Source organism: Girardinichthys multiradiatus, chromosome 24 (assembly GCF_021462225.1).
Source record: "Girardinichthys multiradiatus isolate DD_20200921_A chromosome 24, DD_fGirMul_XY1, whole genome shotgun sequence".
In the NCBI taxonomy this organism is placed as follows: domain Eukaryota; kingdom Metazoa; phylum Chordata; class Actinopteri; order Cyprinodontiformes; family Goodeidae; genus Girardinichthys; species Girardinichthys multiradiatus.
In genome coordinates, this window is record NC_061816.1 from 12845498 (window position 1) to 12873270 (window position 27773).

Here is a 27773-nt window from a genome sequence, read left to right on the forward strand (position 1 = left end):
TAAAAATGCAATTAGAGAGTAAAGATTTAAGTTTACTGAAAATGTCTGTGAAACATTTGGTGTAAGTTTGGAAAATGGAGCGTCGCCTCTGTAAACCACCTACAATGATTTTACTTTGGTTCATCTTTTTTTTTTTACTTTATATTTTTATTTTGTTGTTAGGACCTTAGGGCAGTGCTAGTCATTTTGCCCCTTCACTATTTGGCTTTTTGCACACGTTGCCCTTTTGTACCGGACCTTTCTGGATACAAAAAGGGGAATTCTACCACAGGATGTTAAGTACTGACTGTGTGTTCATTTGTACCTGCAGCGGTGACATTTCATACTCTTCCTGACAACTAATGATTTCTATAATCTACTCCTACTGTAAGGAAATGTGTCTCTGTTGCTCCAATATAGTGCCTTGCAGAAGTGTTCATATCCCTTAAACCTTATGACATTTTCTATGTATTTGATTGTTAGTGATAACATTTCGTAATGTGCAACTAAAACAGAGAAGTGGCATTACTGGCAGAAAGTCAAGTGGTTATTCTAATTTTATCAATTGTGTTTAATCTGGTAAATAAAACTGCCAGACAACAATATACATTTAAATTAAGTCAATTTTTATAATTAGTTGCCTTTATTATTCAATAAAAGCAATTATCTACCAAGAGAAATGTTCAGATTGTAAAGTCTACAAAAAATTAAAACAGCATTAACAAAGAAATTGTAAAACTGCTAAATCACTAACTCACATGCCACGACAAAATTACATAATAAATCTTACCAACTATGTGAACTCGAGAATAGTTTTAGTGCTGAAGCTTTTGTGTGACAGAGAAATGTAATTCCACCTATCAGATCCCTATAGCATGATGGCGGGTTGCAAAATGAAAGGAAATGAGAAAGAAGAGACTAAATAATACCCTTGGTTTTCCCAATTCTCAGACACTCTCGGAGGACTTCCAGGAGGCGCTGTGATTTATAGCCTCCATCTAAACTAATGCGGGGCTTTGTTTTGTCCGCTCTCACCGTCCCGCTACAGGGAATCACATTGCCGTTACAGAAGCACTTGTGATTAAAATCTGATGAAATAGATCATCATTGTCAGAGTGAGCTGAAAACGTAGCCGCAGAGTTTCACTTGCATGCTTAAGGCAAGAGATCTTCGGAGAGCAAGGTCCATTTTTATTTTTGTTACTGAAATGTCAAGTTTAAACGCTACAAGAATCCTCAGTGTTTTCTGCTCAATTTCGAATGGTCGCTTTTAAAGGTTCCAGTCTTACTTACTCATTGAGAAAAGAAGTCTCCCTCCATTCGGCTTTGCCGGTTCCCCCTTCGGTTGCAAGGGGATGGCACTTCTTTGAAAGCCGGTCCTCGAAAGGTCTGCAGCTGCTGCCGGGAGCTGTAACAGGGGTCACAGATTTGTCTGAGCCGACTGATGTGAGGTCAGTGCTGAGGTCAAACGATGTCCAGGACGAGTCAGAGGAGAAGGAAGAGCTGGTGTCCACCCACTCCTCAAACAATCCATGTTTGGAGCCCATGACGAAAAAAAGCCAGACAAAACAAGCTACATAGGAGGGAGATAAAGGTGAGGTTGGGTCATCGAGAGAGTTCCTCGGGAAATGTCTTGTAGAGAAATAAGCTCGAGGATGAGTCAGAATATACTTTTGGATTAGGATGCACTCTTTGGTCTCAGTCAAGTGCTGAACAGAGTAAGGCTAACAGAAACAAATAACAATGAACTTTAGAGATCGTGATTATGGATTTGAAAGAAGAAAACCACTCAGACCAAAGAAGAAAAACAGGAAACCACAGCTGAAGATGGTAGGGCCAAACAACCCTGGGTAAAAGATGCGGGCAGCAGCACTTTAGAGGCGATAGCTCACATCTCATTAACTTCCATTTTTGCCCCGCAACAATTAAATTATGGGGTAAGCTGATAGTGACAGCGCAGGATGGGAAATCGATTGGAGATGCATGGAGAGGCTTGAACTCGCGGCTTCTGTGGCTACGTGATAGCACCGCGTGAGAGAGCGCTGTCTTGGGTTGCACTGATATGCGGTTCATTAGTCTGATCCAGGCAAAATTCAATTAAGGTTCACCACTAAAACCAATTAGAACTCTGATGTAGGGAGAACATGTTCACCAGTCTCCCACAGGTGCAATGGGAGTAAACTAAGAGCACAATTCTTTAGACATGGAAGGTGTTAAAGAATAAAAGAACAGTGCTTATCTAATTTCTCTATTTGGCATTGACCTTTAGATTATATTCAGCTGTGCACATTTAAGTGAACATATTTCCATTAGACTATGTTGAAATGTTTGTCACAAAAACCTTTACACAAGAGTACTGGCTGTGCTGAAAAAAAAGCATTTGTACCCTATAGATTTCATGTTTTGCTTTATTGTCACACTTAATAGCTTCAGATCAAACCATTTTTAATGTCAGAGTCAAAACCTCAGATTGTTCTTATGGGAAAAAGTAATTGTCCACCAATAATTGCTCGTGCCACCCTTTGGCAAGTCATGCCACAGCATCTCGAAGTCTGGACTTTGACTATGCAGCTAAAACATTTTTTTTGAGTCACGAAAAGGTGAATTTGCAGGTGTGTGTTTCTATATAACCCAAATATAATGAAGTTGAAGGTCATGAACCGATTGCCCGGACATTCCTCTTCAGGAGTGGTTCAGGCACAAAACTCCCTTTAACTCAAGGTCTTTACATCCTCCACAATCCGGCCCTGTACATCTCAGTATGATTCTGGACTGACCCGTTCAGTCTGAAACAGTGTGAAAACTCATCCATATTCACTGCCACATTCATGGAGCCTTATGCAGGCATGCGTGTATAGAAAAGGTGACGATTCGGAAATTGTTCTTTATTTTCTTTTATTTTTTTTAAACATAGAACAGAGCCACAATGGAGAAGAAACTCACTGCAAGGAAATGAAAAAATGCCCAACATGTTTTATACAAGATTTTTTAAATTTTGGCTTACAGTTTGAGGTCCTGTCAGAGTGACTGACCTGCATTTGAAGAATAATAAATAGCATACATTTTCACCAAATAATCTGATTAGGTTGTCATTCATATTACATGTGGAGTGGACGAGTTGGTACATATATTCTTTGGATTTTATAATAAAACAAAAATTTTCTTCTTTGATAGGTCTTTTTTTCTTCATATTCAATTTACTGAACTGACCTAATACAGAGTTAATACAGAATTAAACGGAACGCCACTTTATCAAACCAAACGTAGCCGGGATGGGTTGTGGAATAAAACAAGAAACAGCAAATCTTCTATTTGCCATGAATGAGCCAAACATTTAAAGAACAAATTTCTAGAGGACAAAGTAAGGAGGAAAAGATCAGAAGAGCGGGACGAATCAAGAACCGCAGTCTGGGAGTATTCTGGGAGTATTCTGGACCACTGGGAAGCAGAGGAAGTCACTCTTTGGAAAATAATAAGCTTCCAGACAGACGTATATTTCCATCCCTAGTGGTCATAATTAGTTTCCCGGACAGGCAGAAGAACAGCAACACAGGACAAATTTTAACCCCCATTCTTCAACGAATAGGTGACAATAGTCCAAAACTGCCGCTAGCAAAGAGAAATAGGAAATAGGAAAAAAAGCAACAGAAATTAGGGTTAGCCGTGAGAGCCTTGGACTTCAGCACATTGGCATTCGTGGAAATCAGCATGCGTTCCACGTTAATGCAAAGCAGAAGATTGTAGTCCTGCATGCAGCAGAGATGTGGAAGTATCTGGATCCGCAAGGCAGCAGAGGGAGAATGCATGTTAGAAAGGAGCCGGAGAAGGCCCAGAGAGGTTGCAGGGGGCTTAGAGAAAGAAAAAGAAGCTGTCTGCATCTCCTTTAATAAACTGGCCTCGGTTGTTTCATGTTGTAGTGGGCTTCTGATGCAGACACGTATGCAGACTCTGGAAAAAAATCCTCATGGAACTCAGCCAAAAACCTAAGAGAGGTCGGGGAAAGGGGAGGTACAATCAGGGGGAAATCTGGTGAGATATTCTGACTGGTTTCAACATTCAATTTTCATCATGAGCTATTTATCAGTCCGGCCACACATTACAGTTCACATCATCCTCTGGTTTTTCCTAGACGTCCCGGCTTATTCCAAGAAACCTCAAGTCCAATCCCCCCTCTGTCTTTGTATACCCCCCTCCCCCTCCAAAAACACACATGCCTTCGTCTCTATTTCAGAAGAAATCAATCGCTATCTGAGAAAGAGTGGACATGGGAATGACCGACCAGCAGTCGGAGAGCAAAAGAAGTAAAAAAAATAATAAAAATCCCCCGCCCTCTTCCCATCTAATCAGCAGCGGGGAAAACTAATCCGGAATCTTCTTAGTATCCGCTACTCGGCCAAATCCTCTAAATCTTGCCATCTCATCTTAGCTCCACCGGCCTTTCTAATCTCAATGCACACAAATTATCCTCATCAGAGACGTTATAAAGAATGAACGTCAAGACGATGGCGCGGGATGCTAAAGGTGAAGCTCAGCAGCAGCAGGTTCTGGTTATTATCCAGCCAGCAGTAAAGGCTAATCCTTAATTGATAATATTCAGACAAATATTTAAAAAGAAAGAAAGATGTCTGGATTTATGTTAGCATGCTGTTGAATTCCTGAGTTTCTGACTATAACTCTGCATACCGTGTGCATTTGACATGTGTGTGCACACTACACCCAGACTTAATCGCAATCGTTCTTACGGCGAGAAAGGGGCGAGCGAGGAGATCAGCTGTGGCCAAATCCCAGCGTGCACCGCGCGTCAGTCTCCGGGACATCAATCAGTTTTTTGCCCAGTCGGCACAATCTGCCCCGAGGCTGATTACAGAGTAAAAACACGGAGTCTTTCCCGAACGGGTCGGGTCTAAGAGCGTGGCCAATGTCCTGCTGAGTCTACAACATGGTGAGCAAAAAGTGTTTATACTGACAAGAAGAAAACAACTCAAACAAAGTAAGCAGGTTAATAACTAGAATCAAAATATGTACTATTATTAAATTAAAAATAGAAAACGTATCTGAATAAACATTTAAAACCTTGAATAAAAATAAAGAAAATTCAAAAATATTTAAACATAGAAAATAAAACAAAAATAAATTGAAAATGAATCAAAAGAATCTAAGTAAACTAAACTTTTAATTCAATAGATACTAAACTAACCAAATAATTAAGAAGACTGATGATTATAAACAGTAAGGGTAGTAATCCATTGACATTTAAGAACCAACTGACTGTGTACCATTTAGCTGATTGATGCAAGTACAGAGATGCCCTTTGACCCAGCAAATGATGATGCTGCACAAGGTGCTTTCCCCAGCGGATACTACTGAGGCTTCAGGTATCTGTACTCTACAAGCATAGAAAGGAAGCTAAACCAATTCTGCAACTGTTTGTGCAACCAAGAGAGCCACGAAAGAAGGATCTGATGTCACATATTTAGCTCTCTAACGCTACCTGCTGACAGGAGGGTGTATTGGTTGAGTTTGATTAAAGAATAAAAAGACCTAAATCCCTGAAGATCGCTAGTGAGGATTTAAAGATTAGACTCCCGCGCTTGTGTAACGCCCACTCATCTCCCTCCCTCTATCAGGAGCTCTCCTTCTAAGCCACGCCAACTCCTGCCTTCTTTTGGATGTAGAGCTTCCAGGTTGGTCTGATGGATCTCTGGTAGCTCCTTCAGGCCAGTAAAATGTAAATAATATATAGGCTGTACTCTTGGATTCCATGTGGTGGCCCTCTGTCCCTGTGTTATGGAGACGTTAATGCTTGGCTGGGTCAAACCTTGGTCAAGAAATGTGTTCTTTTGGCCAGAGTTCTTTAAATTGAATTTCCTGGAAGCTTTAAATGACTTCCTCTACTTTTTGATACATTATTTCACTCGGCTTTTATCCACCTTAGTAAAGAATGTCTTTTTAAAGATAATAGCTTTAAGTGAGGTGAAATTATAACCCTGTATCTTCATTGTAATGCTAGTTCTGGTATGTATGTTTTATGCCAGAAGACCATCGATACCTGAGGAAGAGCTCCAGATGTTTGATTAAGGCTCTGAGATTCCGCTCGGGGATCTGCATTTTCCCCAGGATCTCTGGTAGCTTCACTGGAAGGAGAGAAAAATTACCATGTCAATCTTCTGTGTTTAAAACTGCTGACGTCGAGACAGACGTGACGGGAATGAAAAACCGACCAAAAAGCCGCAGGAGGTGCTGGGATCCATACAGGTAAGAGGGTGGGGGAGGCTGGTCGTTGAGAGGGTAGTTATCAGGCGTCAGCTTCCAACTCAGAACCTGGTTGGTGAGACAAAAAGGCGTTTTTTTTTTGTTTTTTTAATGGGTTTTGAATTGGTTGGTTGTATTTTCTACGTTTTTCAGTGTGAGATTATTCTCCTGCAATAAACGAGGCATTTCTTTAAAGGCATTTTCACATTTTCCACCAGGGGTGGCAAGAATTGTGGAGTTTGCTGTATTTATACATCAACTATTAACCATGATTGTAAACTGGACAGCATAATATTCAGAGCAAAAAAAAATAAATAAAAAATCACTGAGTAAACACCGTTTCACCACCTCATTGAGCTCATTGTTTCTCCAGCTTTCCAGGCTGTAGAAAGGCCCACTCCTCTCTTTGCTTGGTGTCAATGGCAACGGGGAGGATGAGCCACTGTGAACTGGGGTTTCTGGGTAAAAAAAAACAAAAAAAAGAGAGGAGAAAACAAGGCGGTTTCACGAATCGAAAGACGCAAACTGACTTCGCATGGAGGTTTGGTTAGAAACAAAAACAGCGTGGGAAGGATGATACTGCCATCTACTGGACGAAAATGGTTACTACAGTCTCAAAGCGTACCATTTACTGACTATCACACCCATGATCAGAGAGAATTATATTGTTTTATAACAACTGATGAGGAATAAATTCTCATCTGTTTTAACTGGTAAGGAAGGGGTTCCCCTGAGTGCTGGAAAGTCATCATCAATTGATAAAAGGCTGAAAAAAAAAACTTTATTGAATTTTTTCATAGCGACATGAAAATTCTGGCGAGGGTTGCTGGGTATCTGCCACTGTTCCTGTTGAGGAACCATTCATATTTTATGCTCCATTAAAAGTGGGACTATTATATAAAAAAAAGAAGGCTTAACCTTACTTTTTTCAAGGTTGAGGAAGAACTTGGGTTGTGATGATGTGTCGATTAAACGCCGTTTGAGCTGCGGAGAAGCTGTAGCACTCCCTCCACCTGTTTGTATGTTATATTTATAGGTCAAAAAACCAGAAATCTGATAATAAATGGTGACAAAGGCTTGACTAAATCCTTTAATTTACAACAGATTCTCCTGACCTCCGCTGCTTCCTTCAGCAGGCCGATCTCCTCCTGACGTGTTCCTGGTGGAGCGTCTGAGGGACTGGGACTGGTAGGAGATGCAGTCCATGTCGGGGTGGCGGCGACGCTTCGGAGTAGGGGTTGGAGCTGTGGGCGTGGTGGCGGAGGTGTCACTCAGCGCCGGCTGGCTGTCTGTGGACTGAGGCGTAGGGGGGTTGTGAGTCGCTGGGCTTGGGCTTCGTTCTCGTTGGGCACTGTCAGGAAGAGTTGGGGCAAAGTGGTTAAATATTACCCACAAGAGCTTCACTGAGTGAGAACATTTAATCACAAGACACCTACTTGCTGGAGCTAGGTGAAGTTTCATTGGCTGTCAGGAGGAGCCTGGAAGAGCTGACCTTTTTGAACTGAGCTTGTTCGCAGGGGTAGAGCAGGATCATGGGTAAAGTGAAGTCAAAAGTGATCCTCAAACCATCAACCATTTCCTTACAAAGCTCTTCACTGGAAAACAAACCCAGAAGTTTACAATAAATAAGCTCCAGTACATTCCTGCCTTTTCCAAACATTAACAGTGTGGATCCTCACCTCCTCTCTGGAGGGATTGGCTGTGGGCTGCTGCTCTGCGTGGTGCTCTGCTGACGCCTGTACTGCTCATTGGCCATGAACGCCTTGTTGATGGCAAAGTGCTTCACGTAGGACTCCAGGATGTGGACGACGTTTGTCTGACAGGGAACCGTGACGAGCTGGGAGAGGAAAAACAAGCAAACAGAACAGCGACACTTTTATAACCGGGCCAAAACCCAGACACAGAAAGGTTGGTGTGGGAGAGGGTGAAGTTGTTGAGTACCTTTTTTCTCTTGTTGATGTAAAAGCAGTCATCTTCCAGCTTCTTCTTCAGAACATCTGGGATGTTGATGTCCACGTGAACGACCTTCTCCTCGCATTCCCTCTTCACATTAACATCTGGATCAACCCTCTGAAACACAAGCGGGATGACTACTCTTGCACCTAGGGCACCTGAAAGCCATCACTCAAAATGAAACTCATGTTTAGACTCTTCACCATTTTGTTGATGTCTTCTGAGAAGGTGCTGTCGCCGCTGTTTGAAGACTCAGGGTCCGAGTCGTCCCCTTCGCTGCTGTCCGAGGTTGAAATCAAACCTAGAGGCAGCAAAACAAAACACGTGCGGCTTTAAAACGATTGCAGACGTGAGGGCTGGGGCAGAAGATTAGGCGATGCGGACAGAGCTCTCACACGCGTCATCGCTGTCCTCCTCCTTGGGGAGAGTCTTCAGAGAAGATTTGTTACCAGAATGACGACGACGCCTCTTCGTCCATCCTTTTCTCTTCCTGGTCACCAGGATGAGACGGAACAAACAGAAGAGTCAGACCCAGTGTTTAGAGAGCTGAAACCGTTTAAGCTGACGACCAGATAAAGCAATTTTACAGTCAATTCCAGGTGGAGGGAGAAACTTTTTTGAACAGCTGAATTCTCGTCATGAAATCTCTTTCTGAATGATTAGAACAAGAACTTACATGCGCCCTAGAGCTTTGCGAGCCAGCTTACGTTGCAATTTGAGGTTTTCCTCCGTGTCCCTTAGGACATGATCCTCTGCAGCCCAGCGATCCCAGCTGCACACACACACGCTCCAGTTTAATACAAATCCAGTGCAAAAAAAGCAACAAAAAAATGACAATATATGTTCGGGTGAATTGGAAATTGATGCACTCAAAATACTGTCACCTTCTGCTCCAACCACTGAAGTGAATCAAGTACTTTGGGACTCGTCTCCCATGTTCATCTGTACCTATCAAGACATCAAGGACCTGCAGGACCAACACAAAAATTCAGTCAGTTCCCATTAAATTGAAGCTGAACAAATGGTACAACTACTGGTAAACAAATGGTACAACTACTGGTGAACAAATGGTACAACTACTGGTGAACAAATGGTACAACTACTGGTAAACAAATGGTACAACTACTGGTAAATAAATGGTACAACTACTGGTAAACAAATGGTACAACTACTGGTGAACAAATGGTACAACTACTGGTAAACAAATGGTACAACTACTGGTGAACAAATGGTACAACTACTGGTAAACAAATGGTACAACTACTGGTGAACAAATGGTACAACTACTGGTGAACAAATGGTACAACTACTGGTGAACAAATGGTACAACTACTGGTAAACAAATGGTACAACTACTGGTAACAAATGGTACAACTACTGGTAAACAAATGGTACAACTACTGGTGAACAAATGGTACAACTACTGGTAAACAAATGGTACAACTACTGGTGAACAAATGGTACAACTACTGGTAAACAAATGGTACAACTACTGGTGAACAAATGGTACAACTACTGGTGAACAAATGGTACAACTACTGGTGAACAAATGGTACAACTACTGGTAAACAAATGGTACAACTACTGGTGAACAAATGGTAAAACTACTGGTAAACAAATGGTACAACTACTGGTGAACAAATGGTACAACTACTGGTGAACAAATGGTACAACTACTGGTAAACAAATGGTACAACTACTGGTGAACAAATGGTACAACTACTGGTGAACAAATGGTAAAACTACTGGTAAACAAATGGTACAACTACTGGTAAACAAATGGTACAACTACTGGTGAACAAATGGTACAACTACTGGTGAACAAATGGTACAACTACTGGTAAACAAATGGTACAACTACTGGTAAACAAATGGTACAACTACTGGTAACAAATGGTACAACTACTGGTGAACAAATGGTACAACTACTGGTAAACAAATGGTACAACTACTGGTGAACAAATGGTACAACTACTGGTAAACAAATGGTACAACTACTGGTGAACAAATGGTACAACTACTGGTGAACAAATGGTACAACTACTGGTGAACAAATGGTACAACTACTGGTAAACAAATGGTACAACTACTGGTGAACAAATGGTAAAACTACTGGTAAACAAATGGTACAACTACTGGTGAACAAATGGTACAACTACTGGTGAACAAATGGTACAACTACTGGTAAACAAATGGTACAACTACTGGTGAACAAATGGTACAACTACTGGTGAACAAATGGTAAAACTACTGGTAAACAAATGGTACAACTACTGGTAAACAAATGGTACAACTACTGGTGAACAAATGGTAAAACTACTGGTAAACAAATGGTACAACTACTGGTGAACAAATGGTACAACTACTGGTGAACAAATGGTACAACTACTGGTGAACAAATGGTACAACTACTGGTAAACAAATGGTACAACTACTGGTGAACAAATGGTAAAACTACTGGTAAACAAATGGTACAACTACTGGTGAACAAATGGTAAAACTACTGGTAAACAAATGATACAACTACTGGTAAACAAATGATACAACTACTGGTGAACAAATGGTACAACTACTGGTAAACAAATGATACAACTACTGGTAAACAAATGGTACAACTACTGGTGAACAAATGGTACAACTACTGGTAAACAAATGGTACAACTACTGGTGAACAAATGGTACAACTACTGGTGAACAAATGGTACAACTACTGGTGAACAAATGGTACAACTACTGGTAAACAAATGGTACAACTACTGGTGAACAAATGGTAAAACTACTGGTAAACAAATGGTACAACTACTGGTGAACAAATGGTACAACTACTGGTAAACAAATGGTACAACTACTGGTAAACAAATGGTACAACTACTGGTAAACAAATGATACAACTACTGGTAAACAAATGGTACAACTACTGGTGAACAAATGGTACAACTACTGGTAAACAAATGGTACAACTACTGGTGAACAAATGGTACAACTACTGGTAAACAAATGGTACAACTACTGGTGAACAAATGGTACAACTACTGGTGAACAAATGGTACAACTACTGGTGAACAAATGGTACAACTACTGGTAAACAAATGGTACAACTACTGGTGAACAAATGGTACAACTACTGGTAAACAAATGGTACAACTACTGGTGAACAAATGGTAAAACTACTGGTAAACAAATGATACAACTACTGGTAAACAAATGATACAACTACTGGTGAACAAATGGTACAACTACTGGTAAACAAATGATACAACTACTGGTAAACAAATGGTACAACTACTGGTGAACAAATGGTACAACTACTGGTAAACAAATGGTACAACTACTGGTGAACAAATGGTACAACTACTGGTGAACAAATGGTACAACTACTGGTGAACAAATGGTACAACTACTGGTAAACAAATGGTACAACAACTGGTGAACAAATGGTAAAACTACTGGTAAACAAATGGTACAACTACTGGTGAACAAATGGTACAACTACTGGTGAACAAATGGTACAACTACTGGTAAACAAATGGTACAACTACTGGTAAACAAATGGTACAACTACTGGTAAACAAATGGTACAACTACTGGTAAACAAATGATACAACTACTGGTAAACAAATGGTACAACTACTGGTGAACAAATGGTACAACTACTGGTAAACAAATGGTACAACTACTGGTGAACAAATGGTACAACTACTGGTAAACAAATGGTACAACTACTGGTGAACAAATGGTACAACTACTGGTAAACAAATGGTACAACTACTGGTGAACAAATGGTACAACTACTGGTAAACAAATGATACAACTACTGGTGAACAAATGTGAATCTGAGGTAGACTTTTACACATGGCTGTTTTTGCGTTCTTTTCCAGAGACATTAGTATTTCATAGGAGTGTTAAGGAGATACTGCGGCATTAGACATCACAGTATTAAAAACGCCACAATATTTCTGGTCGAGGTTAAGTCAGTTTTGTGAAGCATTCCTATGCTGCAGCATCAGTCTAAGCTGTTATAATAAGCCTTGGATATTAAGGAGGGTGCTTTGAGCTTGGAGAAGAACATGACAAAAAAAAAGTCTAATTTCAAGCTTTAGCCAAAAATTGGCAATCCTGAGATCAAAATGGATTCTTGCTCAAACTTTCCAGATAGATTGTTAATAGAGCTAGCTGTTCACAGATTACTTTATCCAGGTATACTAATGGAAGGTTAAATGAAAGGAAAAAGTGTGGGATGACAGAAGAGTCTGTGCTTCAGAGCCACAACACAAAAAAGTATCCAGGACATGGGCTACAACTGTCACATTCATTTTGCTAAGCCACTCCTGAAACAGAAAGGGTCACCTGAGACAAAGGGCTGGATTGTTGCTCAGTGGTCTAAAGTCCTCTATTGAAATTAAAGGAACATTTTCATTTCATTTTCCAGCAGGATTTGGCACCTGCCCACAGATCCAACACCACCAAGACCAAGTTTATGACCATGGAAATAAGCACATTTAAGACTATGTAATGAATCTATATAACACGGGTCCCACTTTTTGTGTACGTTCACTGAAATAAATTTACTTTATGATATTCAAAGTATTTAAATTCATTTGTATTATAACGCATTCAAATGCACACTAAATGATACCAGGCATTATTTATGGTTCTGAAAAAAAAAAAACGTAACAAGTGCATTAATGTAGTACAAGTAGCAATATTTACATGAAGTAGAAACGTGTTTAAAATAAATGGAGAGTCATGCAAAAGGGCTAGAAATGGGGAATTCTGTCGGTGTGCAGTGGATGCTAACCGATAGCTAGCTCCGTTTAGCTAAAGGCGAGATTTAACCGGTTATCTTTCTCAAAACATCTAACAGCTAGCTGGTTAGCTTATTGAAACGTTTCACGAAATACAGCTAAATGCACTGTCGAATGGGACCTTTTTCAGCAACCTAACAAAGCTAAAACCCTAAATTAGCTGCGCGGTCGCGGTGAGTTTGTTTATTAGATGCTGGCATTAAATAGAACTTAGGTCGCTAGGCATATCTTGACGTAAATCGTTTCTGAACTTTATTTTTTAAAGACTAAAAGTATGAGGATCAGTTCTGGTCGGAAATTGTCGTTAAAAGGACTCGCTGTCGTGTAGTTCTGTAACACTGCAGTTGTGTTTACTTTGTGTTACAAAGCCGCAAACATGCAATCGAACGTACCCGGAAACCATACGAGAACTGAAGAGGAACAGCCCCGGTAAATCAATACAGACGGATTATTTTTCTTATTATGGCCTTCGTCGCCTTTGTGGTCACTGGTGGTCCCATACCGTATGAACACAGCCTCTCTTTTCCTCTGCAAATGACCCATCTTTAGTAGGTTTTAGCACCGAATTCCAACATTAGCTTAGTTAAAACCTTACCTTAGCGTCATACAAGACTTTAGCCTTGGTTGGGTCGGGTTCAAAGCACAAGACTCGTTCTCCTTTGTGAAACTGGTATTTAATTCCCCGCGAATTCATTTGTTCATGGCGACGTGTAGGAGAGAAGGCATCGATCGGATCCTTAAATCCTATTAACCCTTTCCTTTCCTATGTGGAAGATTCACAGCACAAAAAAAAAAAAAAAAAAAAAGAGCTTCTGGAAAGATGGCGCTGTTGTCGGAAACTTTCCTGCGCTGCGTTCACAGCCAGCCTGGAATTTCTGCACTCATATACTTTGGCGGTGTGAGCGGCAGGACGATTCAAAAATACATTTATGTTAAGTTATTTTCTAAAAAAGTGGTTCTAAAATTAAAGTATATTTTTATTTTATTTCTTTAAACAAACTTGAGTTCAATCATTACCTCTAACGTTTTTCGCGGTTTCTGAAAATTTACCACAGACCCGAAGGCAGCATGAAAACATTACAGACTCTGCATAGAAAATGCTATTTCAAAACCCAACCAACAGATGGCAATATAACACGATGAAGGTTAAGGACAACCAAAAATAATAATATGGATCAATAAAGGAACGTCTTATCTTCTATATAGGTCATAAAGAATATGTAAAATGTTGTTGTAACTTTGTGGTTTCTCTGTTTCTTCTGGTTTAATTCACACCTTGGTCAGTACTATTTCTGTTTGGCCTTTGAATTTGACAGTATTATAGTTTGTTTGAGTTAGAATGTATCTGAGGATCTGAGTCTGACTACGCGACTGTATTGCAATGGAATAATTTGGGGTGAACGAATATAGATTTATATATTTAGATATTATATCTATATAAATGTAACCTCTTTGTTATAAAGTGCCTTAAGATGATTATTGTTACAAATTCATGCTGTCCAAATAAACAGATTTCAAACTAAATGAAGTGTACTGCTATTTGTTTCTCCCTCATATGAAGTAGCTAGATAACTGGGATCCAGCTCCAGTATGGGGTTTGCTTTCTTTCTTCTGCTTTGCAAAAGACAATGTTTATTTAAATCTGCGTTTCACCTCCCCCCTCAGAGTGTTTTTAGAAGGGTCAAATCTATCTCAGTTGTTATCAGTGTCGTGTCATGCTGTGTTGTTTGCGTGTGAGAGTGTCATGTGGTGCTGCTTCATGAGCTCCCTCATCAGCAGGCCTCCACTCGGGGCTCCCGCTGTCTTCTTTCATTTTCCTCATACTTTTGCACACAGGGCCACACATGCTTCTGCCTCCCTGCACCCAGTGTCTCTGTCTTTCTCACATGCACTTTCACCTCAACAACATACTAAAGTTGATGAACTCCTCTGTATCTGTGCAACATCTGGGATGCAGCCGCATGGATAGATATACAGTGCCTTGCAAAAGTATTACACTTTTTTGTTTTTTATCATGTTTTAAGCTGAAACGTCTACTTATTTTATTAGTATTTTATGTGATGTATCCTCCCAAAGAAATGCTTAATAGGAATGAAAGTTAACATTGTTTTCAAAACGTACATACTGTCCCCACTGTGAAACATGGAGGTGGCAGCATCATGGTGGGAGGATCTTGTTCTTAAGCAGAGACAGTAGAGCTGGTCAGAGCTTATGGGAAGATAGATGGTGCCAAATACAAGGCAATCCTGGAAGAAAACCTGCCAAAGGCTACAAGAGAATGGTTTTAATCAGGGGTGCCCAAGTCCAGTCCTATAGAGCTACTATCCTGGTTTTGGGTGCTCTCCAACATGCCTGAATCAAATGAATCGCTTGTTGTTAGGTTTCTGCAGAACTGAATGGCATTCATTTGATTTGGGTGTGTTGGAGCAGGTGTGCATCCAAAAGCTGCAGGACAGTTGCTCTAAAATCTGCTTCTACAAAGTTTTTACTCAGGGGGGTGGCTGGACACCAATGCACGCCAAATTTTGAGATCTTTTGAATCTTAAAAAAAAAAAAAAAAAAAAATCAAACAGCATGTCTAATATTAGAAATATTTTTTTTGGTCCGTCACAACCACCACCATCAAAAAAAAAAAAAAAAAGAAGTGTGTGCCTGCAACATTACAACAATATACAAAATATAACAGGTATAAATACTTTTGCAAGGCAATGCATATAAAAAAAGTGAGAGCCATTAATCCCAGAGCTCTATTCCTTAACTAATAATAGAACACAGAAGGCTTCTTCTGATTGGCCTATTGTTGCCAGACAGACAGTTGGATTAATGGGAGAGGAGGATTAATACTCCTATAATCATCTCAGCTAAATCGTGTATGTGCCTGTACATGACCTACTGCCCGTCTTATGACTGCCTCTGCCCATACTTTAAGTGGTTACTAATGAAAAGCTGCACAATTTTTATATTTAAGAGTTAATTATTTAATGGATTTCAATGGATGAGGTTGTGGATTCAGAATATTCGTCCACAATTTATAGGGAGCTGGAAAAGTGAAGTTTAAAGCTGGCTAAAATACTTTTTTGACCACCTCCTTCTACAAGCTCCACTCACGCCCATTCCTCAGAAGACGCACAAGGGAGAGGAACACTTCATCAGTCTTTACGCAGCGTCCCCAGCTCTCCGTGGTCTCTGCTCTTAATGGAGCACCTTTAAACCCAATACCTTTATTCGCTGAGGAGGCTTTAGAAAGTTGTTGCGCTGATCCTAAGTTGAGGAGACATGTCAGCCGCGCAGGGACTTCTCAACAGCGTGTTTTCCTGCTCATCTCCTGCCTCCAAAGCTATAGCTAAGAGGAGGCTGCGCCAAACCCGCAGCCTGGACCCTGTTATTATACGGCACTGCGGCACCGGGACCGATGGGATGAGCGGGGCGCAGTTTGCGGCTGCCGACGCAGGTGCGCCTCCGTCTGCGAAGCCGGCTTTGCGCTCCAGGATCCCGACTCTGAAAGAACCCATCACACCATCGGTCTCCTCTCCATCCATACCTTCAGAAGTTTCTCCATCCTCCAATTTCCACTTCGACTACGAAATTGCGAAGCGCCCGAAAAGGAATACCGCAGGAGATTTATCGTTTATGGTGCGGGGAGCCGGCGCTGCGCCGTCGGGGAGCACCGGCGCGCTCTTCTCGCCGCGGAGGTGGCTCCAGCGGAAAGTGCAGCCGACCTGCCCTCACGCGTATGTTGTGTGGAAATCAGAGGTAAACATACCAACAATGTGCAAAACATATATATAACACGTTTTGTAGTACTTGGTGACAATCCGGTTTATTTCTTATCATCCATTTGGATTCTTATTCCTGCTTGGTTCAAACCCAGTAACTTGCTAAAAAAAAAAAAAACATTTTCTAACTTTCCCACATTTTGTCATGATAAAACTACAAACTTCAGTGTATTTTACTGGGGTTTTAAGTAACAGACCAACACAAAGGAGTGTATACAATAGTTTACGTTTCCAAACAGAAATCTGAAAAGTGTAGGATTCCACCCCCTTTACTCTGGTATACATAAATGCAACCAATTGCCCTCAGTTAGAACCAGCTTAACTCCCCTGTTGAATAAAAGCATCCCCTCGTCATGATGCTGCCACCACCATGGTTCACTAAAGGAATGGTGCCTGTGTCCCTCTACTTGACTTGTGGTAAACTTCAAACTAATTGCCACTCTTCCATAAAGCCCTGATTTGTGGAGTGTACAACTTTTGATGTTCCAGTCAACAAACTATCCCGCCTGAGCTGTGGATCTCTGCATCTCCTCCAGAGTCACCATAAACCTCTTGGCTCCTCCTCTGGGTAATGTTTCTTCTTGCCTGTCCTTTCAGTGTAAGTTAGGGGACTCCAATTTCAGGGTCCAAGGGCCATAGTAATGCATGTTTTAGACATGTTCCTGCCTCAACATAGTTGATTAAAAAGGCATGCCATCAAGCTCTGCAGGTGCCTGGTAACAAAACATTTTTTTTATTCCGGCATGTTGAATTAGGGAAGCTTCTAACATGTCCAGGAGACCAACTCTTAGCACTACTGCTTTAGGTGGATGGCCATGGCTTGGTAGGTTGGCAGTTGCCCTTCTCCATTTTTAGATGATTTATTGAAAAGTGGTCTGTGACCCCAAAGCTTGGAATGTTGTTTTTTAAACTAACCCTTCGTTAAACTTCTCGACAACTTTGTCCCTGACTGGTCTGCTTTGTTCCTTACTCTACATGATGCGGTTTTTATTTTTTTATTTATTAATATTCTGTCACAAATCTCTGAGGTCTTCACAGAACAGCTGGATTTATAGTGAGATTAAATTACACACAGGTGGACATTCTTAATTAGGTGACTTCTGAAGGCTTTTTTTTGGCAGCATTATGCTGTGGGGATGCTTCTGTTCAACGGGCACACAGAAGATAAGCAGAATCGCAACCAATTACAGTGGCATAGCTACATTAGCTTTATTTAAAGGTAGCAGAGCAAAATTAGTTGAATTAAAAAAGCACTCCACACTTTTCAGATCTGTATTTGTATAAAAAAGCAACAATTTCCAATAAGATACATTGAATTTGTGGTGGTGAAGGGAAAAAATGTGAAGCGGTACGTTTTCCAAAGGCACTGTACCTGTGGGAACGCAAAAGAAAATATGCCTGGAGCTTTTAAGGATTAAACAATTCTAACAAAAGGTGCAATGAAGTGCAGTTAGTTTCCCCCCTGCTGCTGCCATCATTGGCTTGGAGAGCCTTTTGTCTTCATAAGCACTTCAAACTGAGAGTGAATGAAGAGCAGGCAGGTATGAAATCCTAACCAAAACATACTTGGTTGACTTATTTTAAGTGAAGTAGGAGGGGGGTGCTCTACAGGCTACATAGTTGGCATGAGTCCACCTGCACTGGTGGAAAGGTATGATGATTTTACTCCTTTTAAAAAAAAAAAAAGAGGGGTTATGTTCTTTCGCTGTGTAAGTTTTGTTGTCCTTGTGCTGAGTGTGAAGGCGTGTGGGCGTACGTGCAGCGCTAACATAAGGGTCGTAGGGCTACACGGTTGAGAATAAAGTTCTCACGATTGGGAGCGGTGACAGGGTCAAAAAACATGCGGCCCTTGAACAGCTCTCCCATCAGCAGCTTAATTCTGATCTACTTCTATTGCAGTGTGCTTCTCTTAGTTGTGTACACACACATGCATCCACTCTCTGGATCTCCAAGTTCTCACCACAGAGAGTTTCCCACCACTTTAAGTGTATTTTCCATGCAGTTACACCCCCCCCACCGCACCCCGATAAGGCCCACCACGGCTTGCACGAGGCCATCAGCGTGGAGTCAGTAGTCCAATCTAGACTGTAAAGTTATTGCACCTCAGGGTTTTCATAAAACTCCAGACCTAAGATGTTGCTGGGATGTGTCCCACACTCTTGGCTGTGGAGAGGAAATTTTTAAATGAAGGGTAAACTAAGAAGTCATAGACAGAATTGTTATACTTTTGCCTGATGAGAACCTGCATGCCCAGTTTATTTAAGAGAAAGGACATTCTTTCTTGCAGCTACACTAACACAAGCTGCCAGACTGCCAGAGACTGCTGTAATCTGCAAGCATTGTTTTCAGCTCTAGTGGAAGCTTGCAATGTTTGTTGTACTGCTGTCTGCTCATCAGATAAACTTTGATCCACATCCAAGTGATAATGTACGAATTAATGTACCAATCTAATACTATTCATCTGTATCTACAGTGTATAGATCTCCCTCTTCTTGGGAAATAAACACATTGGGATAATCTTATTTGTGGGCTGAGAAATGTAAAAAAAAAACAAAGTTTGAAAGGTAACGTCTGAAATGTACTGCTGAAATCTAAAAGTGAAAAATAATCCTGACGTTCTGCTTTCGGTGTTGTTCCTAATTCCAAAACCAACTCAAATACAACGGTAAGATCCAACAAAAAACATACTCTGCCATTGTACTGATGTATCTCAAAAATAGAGAATATCATTGAAAAGTAGTACATTTATGTCAGTAATTCAACTGAAAAACTGATACTCATCTATAAATTAATTAAACAAGGGATATTTCAGGTGTTTGTGTTAGTGTAAATTTCTAAGGTTTATGGGTATTGAAAACACAAAATTTAGGTTCTCAAAATTATAATATCACCTAAGACTAATAATAATAAGATGTGTGAGACAGAAATGTTATGTTACAACCATGTTATGGGCTACAAAATGTTAAATATGGCTGGGGTTTTCCAGCAGATGTTTATTGACACTCTTCATAAGGATGGTAAGCCACAAAAGCTAATTTCTAAAGAAACTAATTGCTCACAGAATTCTTTATCTTCTTTAGTATATTTATGGTAAATCTAGTGGAAGGAAAACATTTTTTAGATTAGGATAAGCACAGTATTGGCTGGGTTATTAAAATTCAGTGCCAGTCATATCCGCAATATTGGCTGTAACTGTTACATTCTAAGCCACAACTGAACCAGAGACAACAATCGTCACACCTGGGATAAGGAGAAAAAGGACTGGACCGCTGCTCTCTTTGTCTCAAGCTGCTGTCATATTGCTTCTTTTTTGCCACATCTGCTGGTATATGTAAAAACTTAGTTTTCTAGTGTCCAAACATTTTATATTTTGTGAAAGAACAATTTCTGCCCCTTTCAGGAAGTACACAATTCTTCAGTTTTGTATATTGCATCTATATTGGGAAGAAGGTTGTAAAATGTACTGTTTGCTTCATGTAAGGGACAGAGGAAGTAACATTTTTTCAGACTCCATCGTCTCATCTTCTGTTTTTCCACGTGATTCCAAAGGTGACTTGACCTTCTTGGGCTATTAGTTCAAAGGTCTGTATACCATCAGTAACTGGCCCTAAGTGGTCAAAAATATCTAAACTGATCAAAAAGAGTGTCTGAGTTCCCAGCCAAGCCAAGTATTCAGGAATTGAATCTTCATCAGTGCTAACAGAACATCTGCATAGCGTTGTTAGCTGTGGTACCATTGTGCATTGTATGTAGAGTCTCTGGGTTGCAATACTCATCCAATAAAATTTCCTTTGACAAGCCCAAACAATTTCTGTATGCCTCACACAGCTAGAGATCAAATTGTTACAAAGTCAGATGGATAAAAATGCAAGGTAGACAACATTAGTGTAACATAGGTATAAATCTAAACCAATGAAAGAAGAAATATAATGACCTCAGACAGGATAAAATGTCCATGTACAGACATTTTATTATGTGTATGATGCAAACAAAAACATCTATCACAAACCAACCTGGCAAATGATCAGGTATTATCAGACTGGAATGGGCAAAGCCACTTGTGGGTTCTGTTGCTTTATTTCTATCTGCGAGTTTCAGAACTCAGTTGCTTGATACTCGGCAGCCAGAGCCTCTAGGAAGGAGTTGTCACAAGGACCTGCTCTACCAATCACAAGCCCACTTGGGGGAAGAACTGAACAAATCACATTCCTCAGTCAATCAGGAAGACTTACATTCATTTCTACCATACTGTCAACTGGGGCAGAGACATAGAATGTAAATAAACTATCCCCGTAGATCCAGGCAAAAACTATTTTACATTCAAGGCTTTAAACATCTACATTTTTAAGGAAAAAAAAAAACAGCTTTACATTTCAGAGTTTAATACATCAACCACTATTTAAAATTGCCAGTGAAAAATGTATTCATATAAGAGAGAATTTCACTTATTGACAGACATTCAGATAAGCCCTGTGAAGCTGAACACTTAAGGATTCATATTATTTAAAATTCAGTGGTGGCTAAAAGCGTGTTATAAGTAAATAAAAGAGTTCAACCAGGGCTTAAGGGATTTGATGAAACCAACAAACAAGTGTGAAAGGTCTGATCTGGTGAGTTTGTGAACACTACAAAACCTTATCGCCACCTGCTGGTGGGACTTATATATTTCACTTTTTTGCAATAGATATGTTTTTTTTTATAAAGTTAAATGTAGTTTTGACTGTCATAATTAACAGCAAAAGTCAAATACAACAACCGTCTGAATTCTAACAGAGACATTTCTTTCAATAGGCAGTCTACTGTAAGTCAGTGAATTACTATCCAAATATTTGATTGAATTTAGAACCAACTGTAAATTTCATAAATGTAAACACTGTAAATTGAGTGTCTACACTTCATAAGGCAACCTGCCCAGATTTGTATTGCCTTATGCCTTTTTATGGAGATCTACAAGGGCACAGAGACAGAGTGGAAGAAAGAAACACAAACGAAGGCACAATGGTTGAAAACATCTGATGGAAATACTGTCTGTGATTGCTTTTAGTAGGAAGATATTTCTATGTTAAAAGATCAATAACGCAAAAAAAATGAATTTGTCTTGATTTTTTACATCACAACGGGAAACAGTGGTCGGCTTATTGAATCCCTGCTGTTTATGGGAAACCAGAATGTTGACATTGTACTTCTAATTTTAGGTCTACAGCACTTACCATAATGGAACTGAGAACAGAGACTTTATCATAAAAAGTTTTTTAGAAACAACGAGGATCTAAGCGAATTGAAACTCCTACTGAACGAATGGTAACAGATAATTCAGAGATATTCGTCAGTCCATGAGAAGGAGAGTATGGTACCATTACACAATGTGCTAATAGTAGAGCTGAGCTTTAAAAACAAAGATTTACATATGTAGGTGGTAATACTGAGGATACTTAAATTAAAGTACTCAAGGCAGTTGGCTGAACTGAATTTTGTTTAGAGATAGAGTAAAATTTTACATTATGAGGAATGAGAATAGAGCCAACTTAAAAGTGTCTAGTCAAAAACGTTATTGGATTTGCTAATAACTGTGCTAAGAGACTAGGTTAAATACTTTTAGCTACATAAGCTGATAGCAACATGTGCATTAAAACACTTGAAGGAACATGTTCTTCAAATGTACATTCTGGGCCACTATTTGAATGTTATACAAACGGTCAAATAAACAACCTTCATTTTGTGCATTTTGTACAGTGTCAGCCTCTAAACTTCAAAGGACAATTAACATGCCATGGCTCACTCACTCATCCTCATTCAACTTCTACTAACATGCTGTAGTATTTGTATCAGGTCAGTTTTTTTAAGTTGCCTTTGTTCCTTGTATCTTTTTCAAATGATGTTTCTATTAAAGTTTCATATACTTTTAATCAACATTATATTGGCTGAACCTACACCCAGCTGTAATGATAACTAAGTAGAGCTTTGCAGAGCAGCTTTCACTGCTGTAAATTCTTGGTTTTACCTTCATGCTTAAGTTTCACTGAAGTATCTTGGGAGTATCAACTCCCTTAAAGAGCATTTTATTCTGTAAAATGCGAGCTCTGAAAATACAAACATAATGGGCACTGACATGAAAAAGGCTTTAAAATTTCTTAACCCACCAGCTTTACTAGTAGTAAAAATTAGCACACATAACATTTTGGGGACTTGAAAAAATGGCTATTGGGACAATTATTAAAGATATATAAATGCAAGAGCCACACAGACAACTTGTGGAAAAATTGTTAATGCTATGAAAAGGTATTTTTCCCCTAATTTTGTCACGTTACAAGGATAATTCTCGCAGGCGGATTCGATTTAAATTTCAGACTTTGACTAGATCACATTTAAGGCTTCATTTTGTTTTTCTTGAGGTATTTAGAGATTGACTTGCTGGTGTGCTTCCAATCATTGCCCTGCTGTGTAACCCATGTAGGCTTAATCTTATTGTTACCAACGGATGGCTGGACATTCCCTGATTTTATGGTAATGAACACAATTCATGCTTTCATCAAATTTCCCTAAAGTGTTTGGGGATCACCAATATGTGCTTCAGCAAATATGATGTGGGTCATGGGTTATGGGCCTTGGAACTCTCCCAAAGCCTTAGAAACTCTATGCGTTACATTAACGCTCAGCTTGGACTCCTGCTTTACTTGAACAATGATCACCTGCACTGTTGTACCGCTCTTGCATCTTATACTGCTCTACTTTTACTCTCACTCACTTAAAACTGTGCACATATATTTATATTATATTGTAGATATGTTTATACTGTTTAATTTGTACTGTATTGCACCAACTACGCCAAAACAAATTCCTTGTATGTCCAAAAACGTACTTGGCAATAAAGCTTTTCTGATTCTGATTCTGAAATGACAAGGAATGATGTGTTGCCTTTTGAAATAATTTAGGCTATCTCATGTTGTCAGACAGGTTTTATTAAGTAATTTCTTGACTCCACAGGTCTGGCAGTAATAAGGCCCGGGTATGGTGATTGAAATTGAACCACAACATTGATGTTTATCATACTTAAATATATATTTACTGCAGTATAAGTTTGCCATTGCTGATATTGTGAATCATAAAAACTGCACATGGATCTGGGCCAGCAGTTTTTCCCCCTTTTTACTATAGTTGAATTTTACAGTAAATACCCTATGAGTTATTCCAGGTAAAAATGAAATGAACAAGCTATCAATACACGTGTAGTGTTTTCAGATATAATTTTTTTTGAAGATGGCAGCTTCATTTAACTTGGAAACAACCACAGTCTGAAATTTAAGAAGGCATTCCAAAGTCAATATGCCTTATCTGCTAATTCCATTATCATCAGTCATAAACCCGTAGTTATTTCAATCACGCGAATGAAGCTGTTAACTAAAGCAGGGGAAGAACCTGTATGGTGAAGATACATTTACCATCAGTTGACTCTTGGACAGGCTTCAGAAACAAACGCTTGAACTTCTGAACCCAATGCTGTCCATTTTGCCTTTCCTCCCTTATTTCCTCCCTATGTTCCCTCAAAATGATGAGGCTGCGTTGGAGGAACTAGACCTTCACAGGCTGACATCTGTGGAATGCTCATAGCAAAAACACCCAAGAAAAAACAATAAAATCAGATAACCATGCAGTTCAGCCAACATTCGGAAGCCTCAGTGATTTAGATATGCTTGTTCTTATGGATTGAAGGTTTCTGCTGTATCAGAGAAAGAGCAGTTAAGAGTAGTATATGGCAAGATCTAGTTCAAGGAGTGAAGCATAGGATGTCATCACAGTGTTGCAAGAGCTCCCATCAAAACACTGAAAATGTGATGAAATACAGCTTGATTTTCTTGGCTTGAGACGGAGGATTGTGGAACAGTCTACAGTTGTTTTAAAGGCAAAGTCAGACCTCACAGCTGCGTGATTTAAGCTTAGAGGACTTTTTCTCTACTGTCAGCTAAATAAGGGAATTTAGGATAATTACAAATCACATTTTATTGCTTTAAATCAAACAATTTTTAAACTGGACAAAGATTACTCTCACGTTTTCATTTAGTCTCAACATTGATGATTACTGCCAGTTCTGTAGAATAAAACAAATCACCTAAATTGAACCTGTCTAAATCATGAAGTAGGCTTAAAGATCTGAGAAAGCAACACATCATGTCCCCATCAAGTGAAATTTAAGAACAGATGATAAAGTAAATCCGTAAACCAAAATGAGAACCATTATGCATTGATGAAGAGACATGGAACAGTTCCCTAGAAGCTTCACTTCAGGACCCACTTGCCTCAGATACGGTCAGTGTTCATGATTCAACAATTAGAAAAGAGGTTGGGCAAAAAAAACCATCCATGGGTGACTTCCAATTTGAAAACACCTGCCGATCAACAAGAAATGTCTGTCTCACTTTTCCCACACATTGTCTTGATTCTGTGGGGTGATAAAGAAAAACTGGACCTTTTTGGAAGGAATGTGTACAGTTATATCAGGTAGAAATCTAACACACCTTTTTCAGAAAATGAAATGATACTAAAAGTCAAACATGGTGGTGGTGGGGTAATGTTATGGGGTTGCCACAGTTAATACTATCAACTATGAATTCTGCTATCTAAAAGAAAAATCCTGAAGAAGAATATCTCACAATAAGCCTATGGCATCAAGCTCAAACTTTCTTCAGTTATACACCAGGAAGTTGATGTTGCAGAGACTGGGCAATAATTCCTCCACAGGGATGTAAAAGACACATCGTTAGTTATCACAAACACTTAATTGCAGTCATTGCTGTCAAGGGTGGTAAAACCAGTTATTAGATTTAGGAGACCATTACTTTTTCAAATAAGGCCATGTTGGTTTGATTTGCCATTTTCCCTTATCAAGTAATTGAAAACGGCTTTTTGTATTTAGCTTTTGTCTGATATTAAACTTTTGGTTGATGATGTGAAACATTTCAGTGTGATAAAAAAAGCATAAAACAAGGAATGGCAAATACTTTCACAGAAATGTTTGTGGCCATTTCCAGGAAAAATGACTTTCATTAATGACTGAGCTGTAATTAACAGAAAGATGACAGGAGAAGGGAATACAGCCACACTAAATAGTTGGTCAAAAGATAACATTTCTCTTTGAATGAAACTTGTTTATACACTGAATAATTCTACTTCACCTTCGAAGCTGTTTCCCACTCAATAAATCTGCCCACCCTGGTAGGATAACCTCTATTGGTAAATTTCCCCTCTAGGGAGAATTTCTGGATGTATGTCAGCAAGTCTGCAAAGGGATGTAGTTTGATTATGGTGCTTATTAGATTTAATAGGACTGGATGACACTAATGGACAGGAAAGTTGCCTGTATTCCTTAGATGTATTAAAAAACCTGTGACTAATAATGAAGATTTTAGCGATCTTAATTTTTCATCATGACATTTGATAAAGTTTCTTCTCAGTATGGGAGATTAAGTGTTCTCTGCTTAGTCTATGTAGATTTACATTTTTGTTTTCACTGAAACCCAGTCAATCCAACCAATATTTTTACGATAACATACCATGCCATAATAAAGCAGCTTTTTCTCTCCTCATATATCTAAAAATTAGTTTTTTATGTGGGTCTAAGCACGAAGAACTAAAACACATTTTGTAAAAACATGTCCGTGAAGGATGTAGGCAGCTTATGATTCTTTCCATTTTTGTATAGTACATGTGTGTTGGGATGAAGGGTGTAAAACGTACTGTGTCAGGGCAGAGTAAGTTACTTTAAACATGACATTGCTGTCAAGTGTTTGTGTCCCCGCATCTTAATGTCACACCACTTCCAGCTTTGAAGAAAGGACTCCAACATCACAGTGTTATTGTTACTGGAGGAAGATCTAGTAGCATAGCTAGGGGAAGCTCCAATAGAAACAACAGAGGCAGAAAATTGATGTATAGAGTTTTTCTGGTTAAATATACTGGTAAATAAACAGTCAGTTGCCAGTGAAATGCACCTTAAATTTTGGTTTGCCATCTACAAATTTATCCATAAAAGAAGATTGTATACAGATGTTAGCTTGGCATGATTAGATGTTAGCTTGACATGATTAGTAGCTAGATTGTTTAGAGAAGAATCCGATCTTTGAGGCTGGGGAAGTTGTTGGTTTAACAGCAGCCTCATACTTTTGGCCCATTAGCTAATCAGAGAAATTAAATAGCTTAGAGAGGACACATGCTATTTTGAGGCCATTAAAAGATGATGTCTGAGAAAGACTCTAAATGTGTGTGAAAATATGTTTTATGCCTTGTCTCATTTGTGCTCAGTAACTAAATCCCTCACAGGGTCATTTTTTGACAAGTTTCCACGATACGCTGCTGAAAAGAACCATATGAAACAGCAGGGTTTGTTTGGCACTGTTTTGGTTCTGAGCGAGCTCACATCTCCTCTGGGATGTTTTCTCAACAATAAAGGAAAAGCGAACGGCCTGAAACAGAGACGGCTGAAAAGTAAACATCAATTTCCGTAGTCAGAATCTTTATGCCTGTTGCAGATTAAACCTCTTCTTCGGTTCATAATCAGCAGTGTTGAGTTACTTTTGTGACGATGAATGCACTTATGGATACTTGCGAGCGAATCCAAAACCAGTGGGTGAACAATCCAATGGTGAACTTTCTCATATAAAACCAGATGTCCATCGTGTGTTTTTTCTGTGTATTACTACACAGATCCTAATATTCGCTAATGTTCTCCCTAATCTGGTTTGTCATGGGCCAGAGAGAGGATGCTGGGACATCTGAGGCCGTCTATAAACTGCGCTGATATGATACTCACACTGAGTGAAAATGTTTCATAACATCTCTAAACAGACTAATCTTGCAAAAGATGACCTTTGGCAAATTATTTAATTAATCACTGCACAAATACTTAATTTGTAAATGCCTCTTTACACTGTGGCTTGATGATGCCTTGTAAGGTTCAGGCCCACTTTGAAACACAAGTAAGCAAGACATTTAACCCTGAGGCCACATGATTAAAA

The 27773-nt window shown here is 39.5% G+C and overlaps 2 protein-coding genes across 4 annotated transcripts in view; one reads left to right on the forward strand and one right to left on the reverse strand.

Moving 5' to 3' along the window:
• Window positions 1–2856: 2856 nt before the first annotated feature.
• LOC124861773 (male-specific lethal 3 homolog) lies at window positions 2857–13819 on the reverse strand. 2 transcript variants are annotated; one of them, XM_047355706.1, is made up of 14 exons: window positions 13584–13819; window positions 9068–9150; window positions 8860–8955; window positions 8579–8673; window positions 8387–8484; window positions 8172–8300; window positions 7910–8067; window positions 7667–7825; window positions 7346–7581; window positions 7154–7243; window positions 6579–6688; window positions 6200–6299; window positions 6028–6112; window positions 2857–3961 (listed from the first exon to the last, which is right to left on the reverse strand). In XM_047355706.1, the coding sequence occupies exons 1-14, from the start codon at window positions 13680–13682 to the stop codon at window positions 3862–3864; spliced, it is 1638 nt and encodes a 545-aa protein (XP_047211662.1). In that variant the 5' UTR covers window positions 13683–13819; the 3' UTR covers window positions 2857–3861. The 2 variants fall into 2 exon arrangements, with proteins under 2 accessions (XP_047211662.1, XP_047211663.1); XM_047355707.1 differs by lacking the exon at window positions 13584–13819 and having other exon boundaries at window positions 8891–8955; window positions 9068–9121.
• A 2260-nt stretch (window positions 13820–16079) lies between these two features.
• Window positions 16080–27773, forward strand: part of LOC124861680 (rho GTPase-activating protein 6-like) — a 93074-nt gene continuing 81380 nt past the window's right edge. The window contains exon 1 of one of the 2 annotated variants that reach the window (XM_047355589.1): window positions 16080–16741. In XM_047355589.1, coding sequence (XP_047211545.1) covers window positions 16265–16741 — 477 coding nt within the window. In that variant the 5' untranslated portion in view covers window positions 16080–16264. The remainder of the gene's footprint in view (window positions 16742–27773) is intronic. The other variant, XM_047355588.1, reaches the window with a different exon arrangement.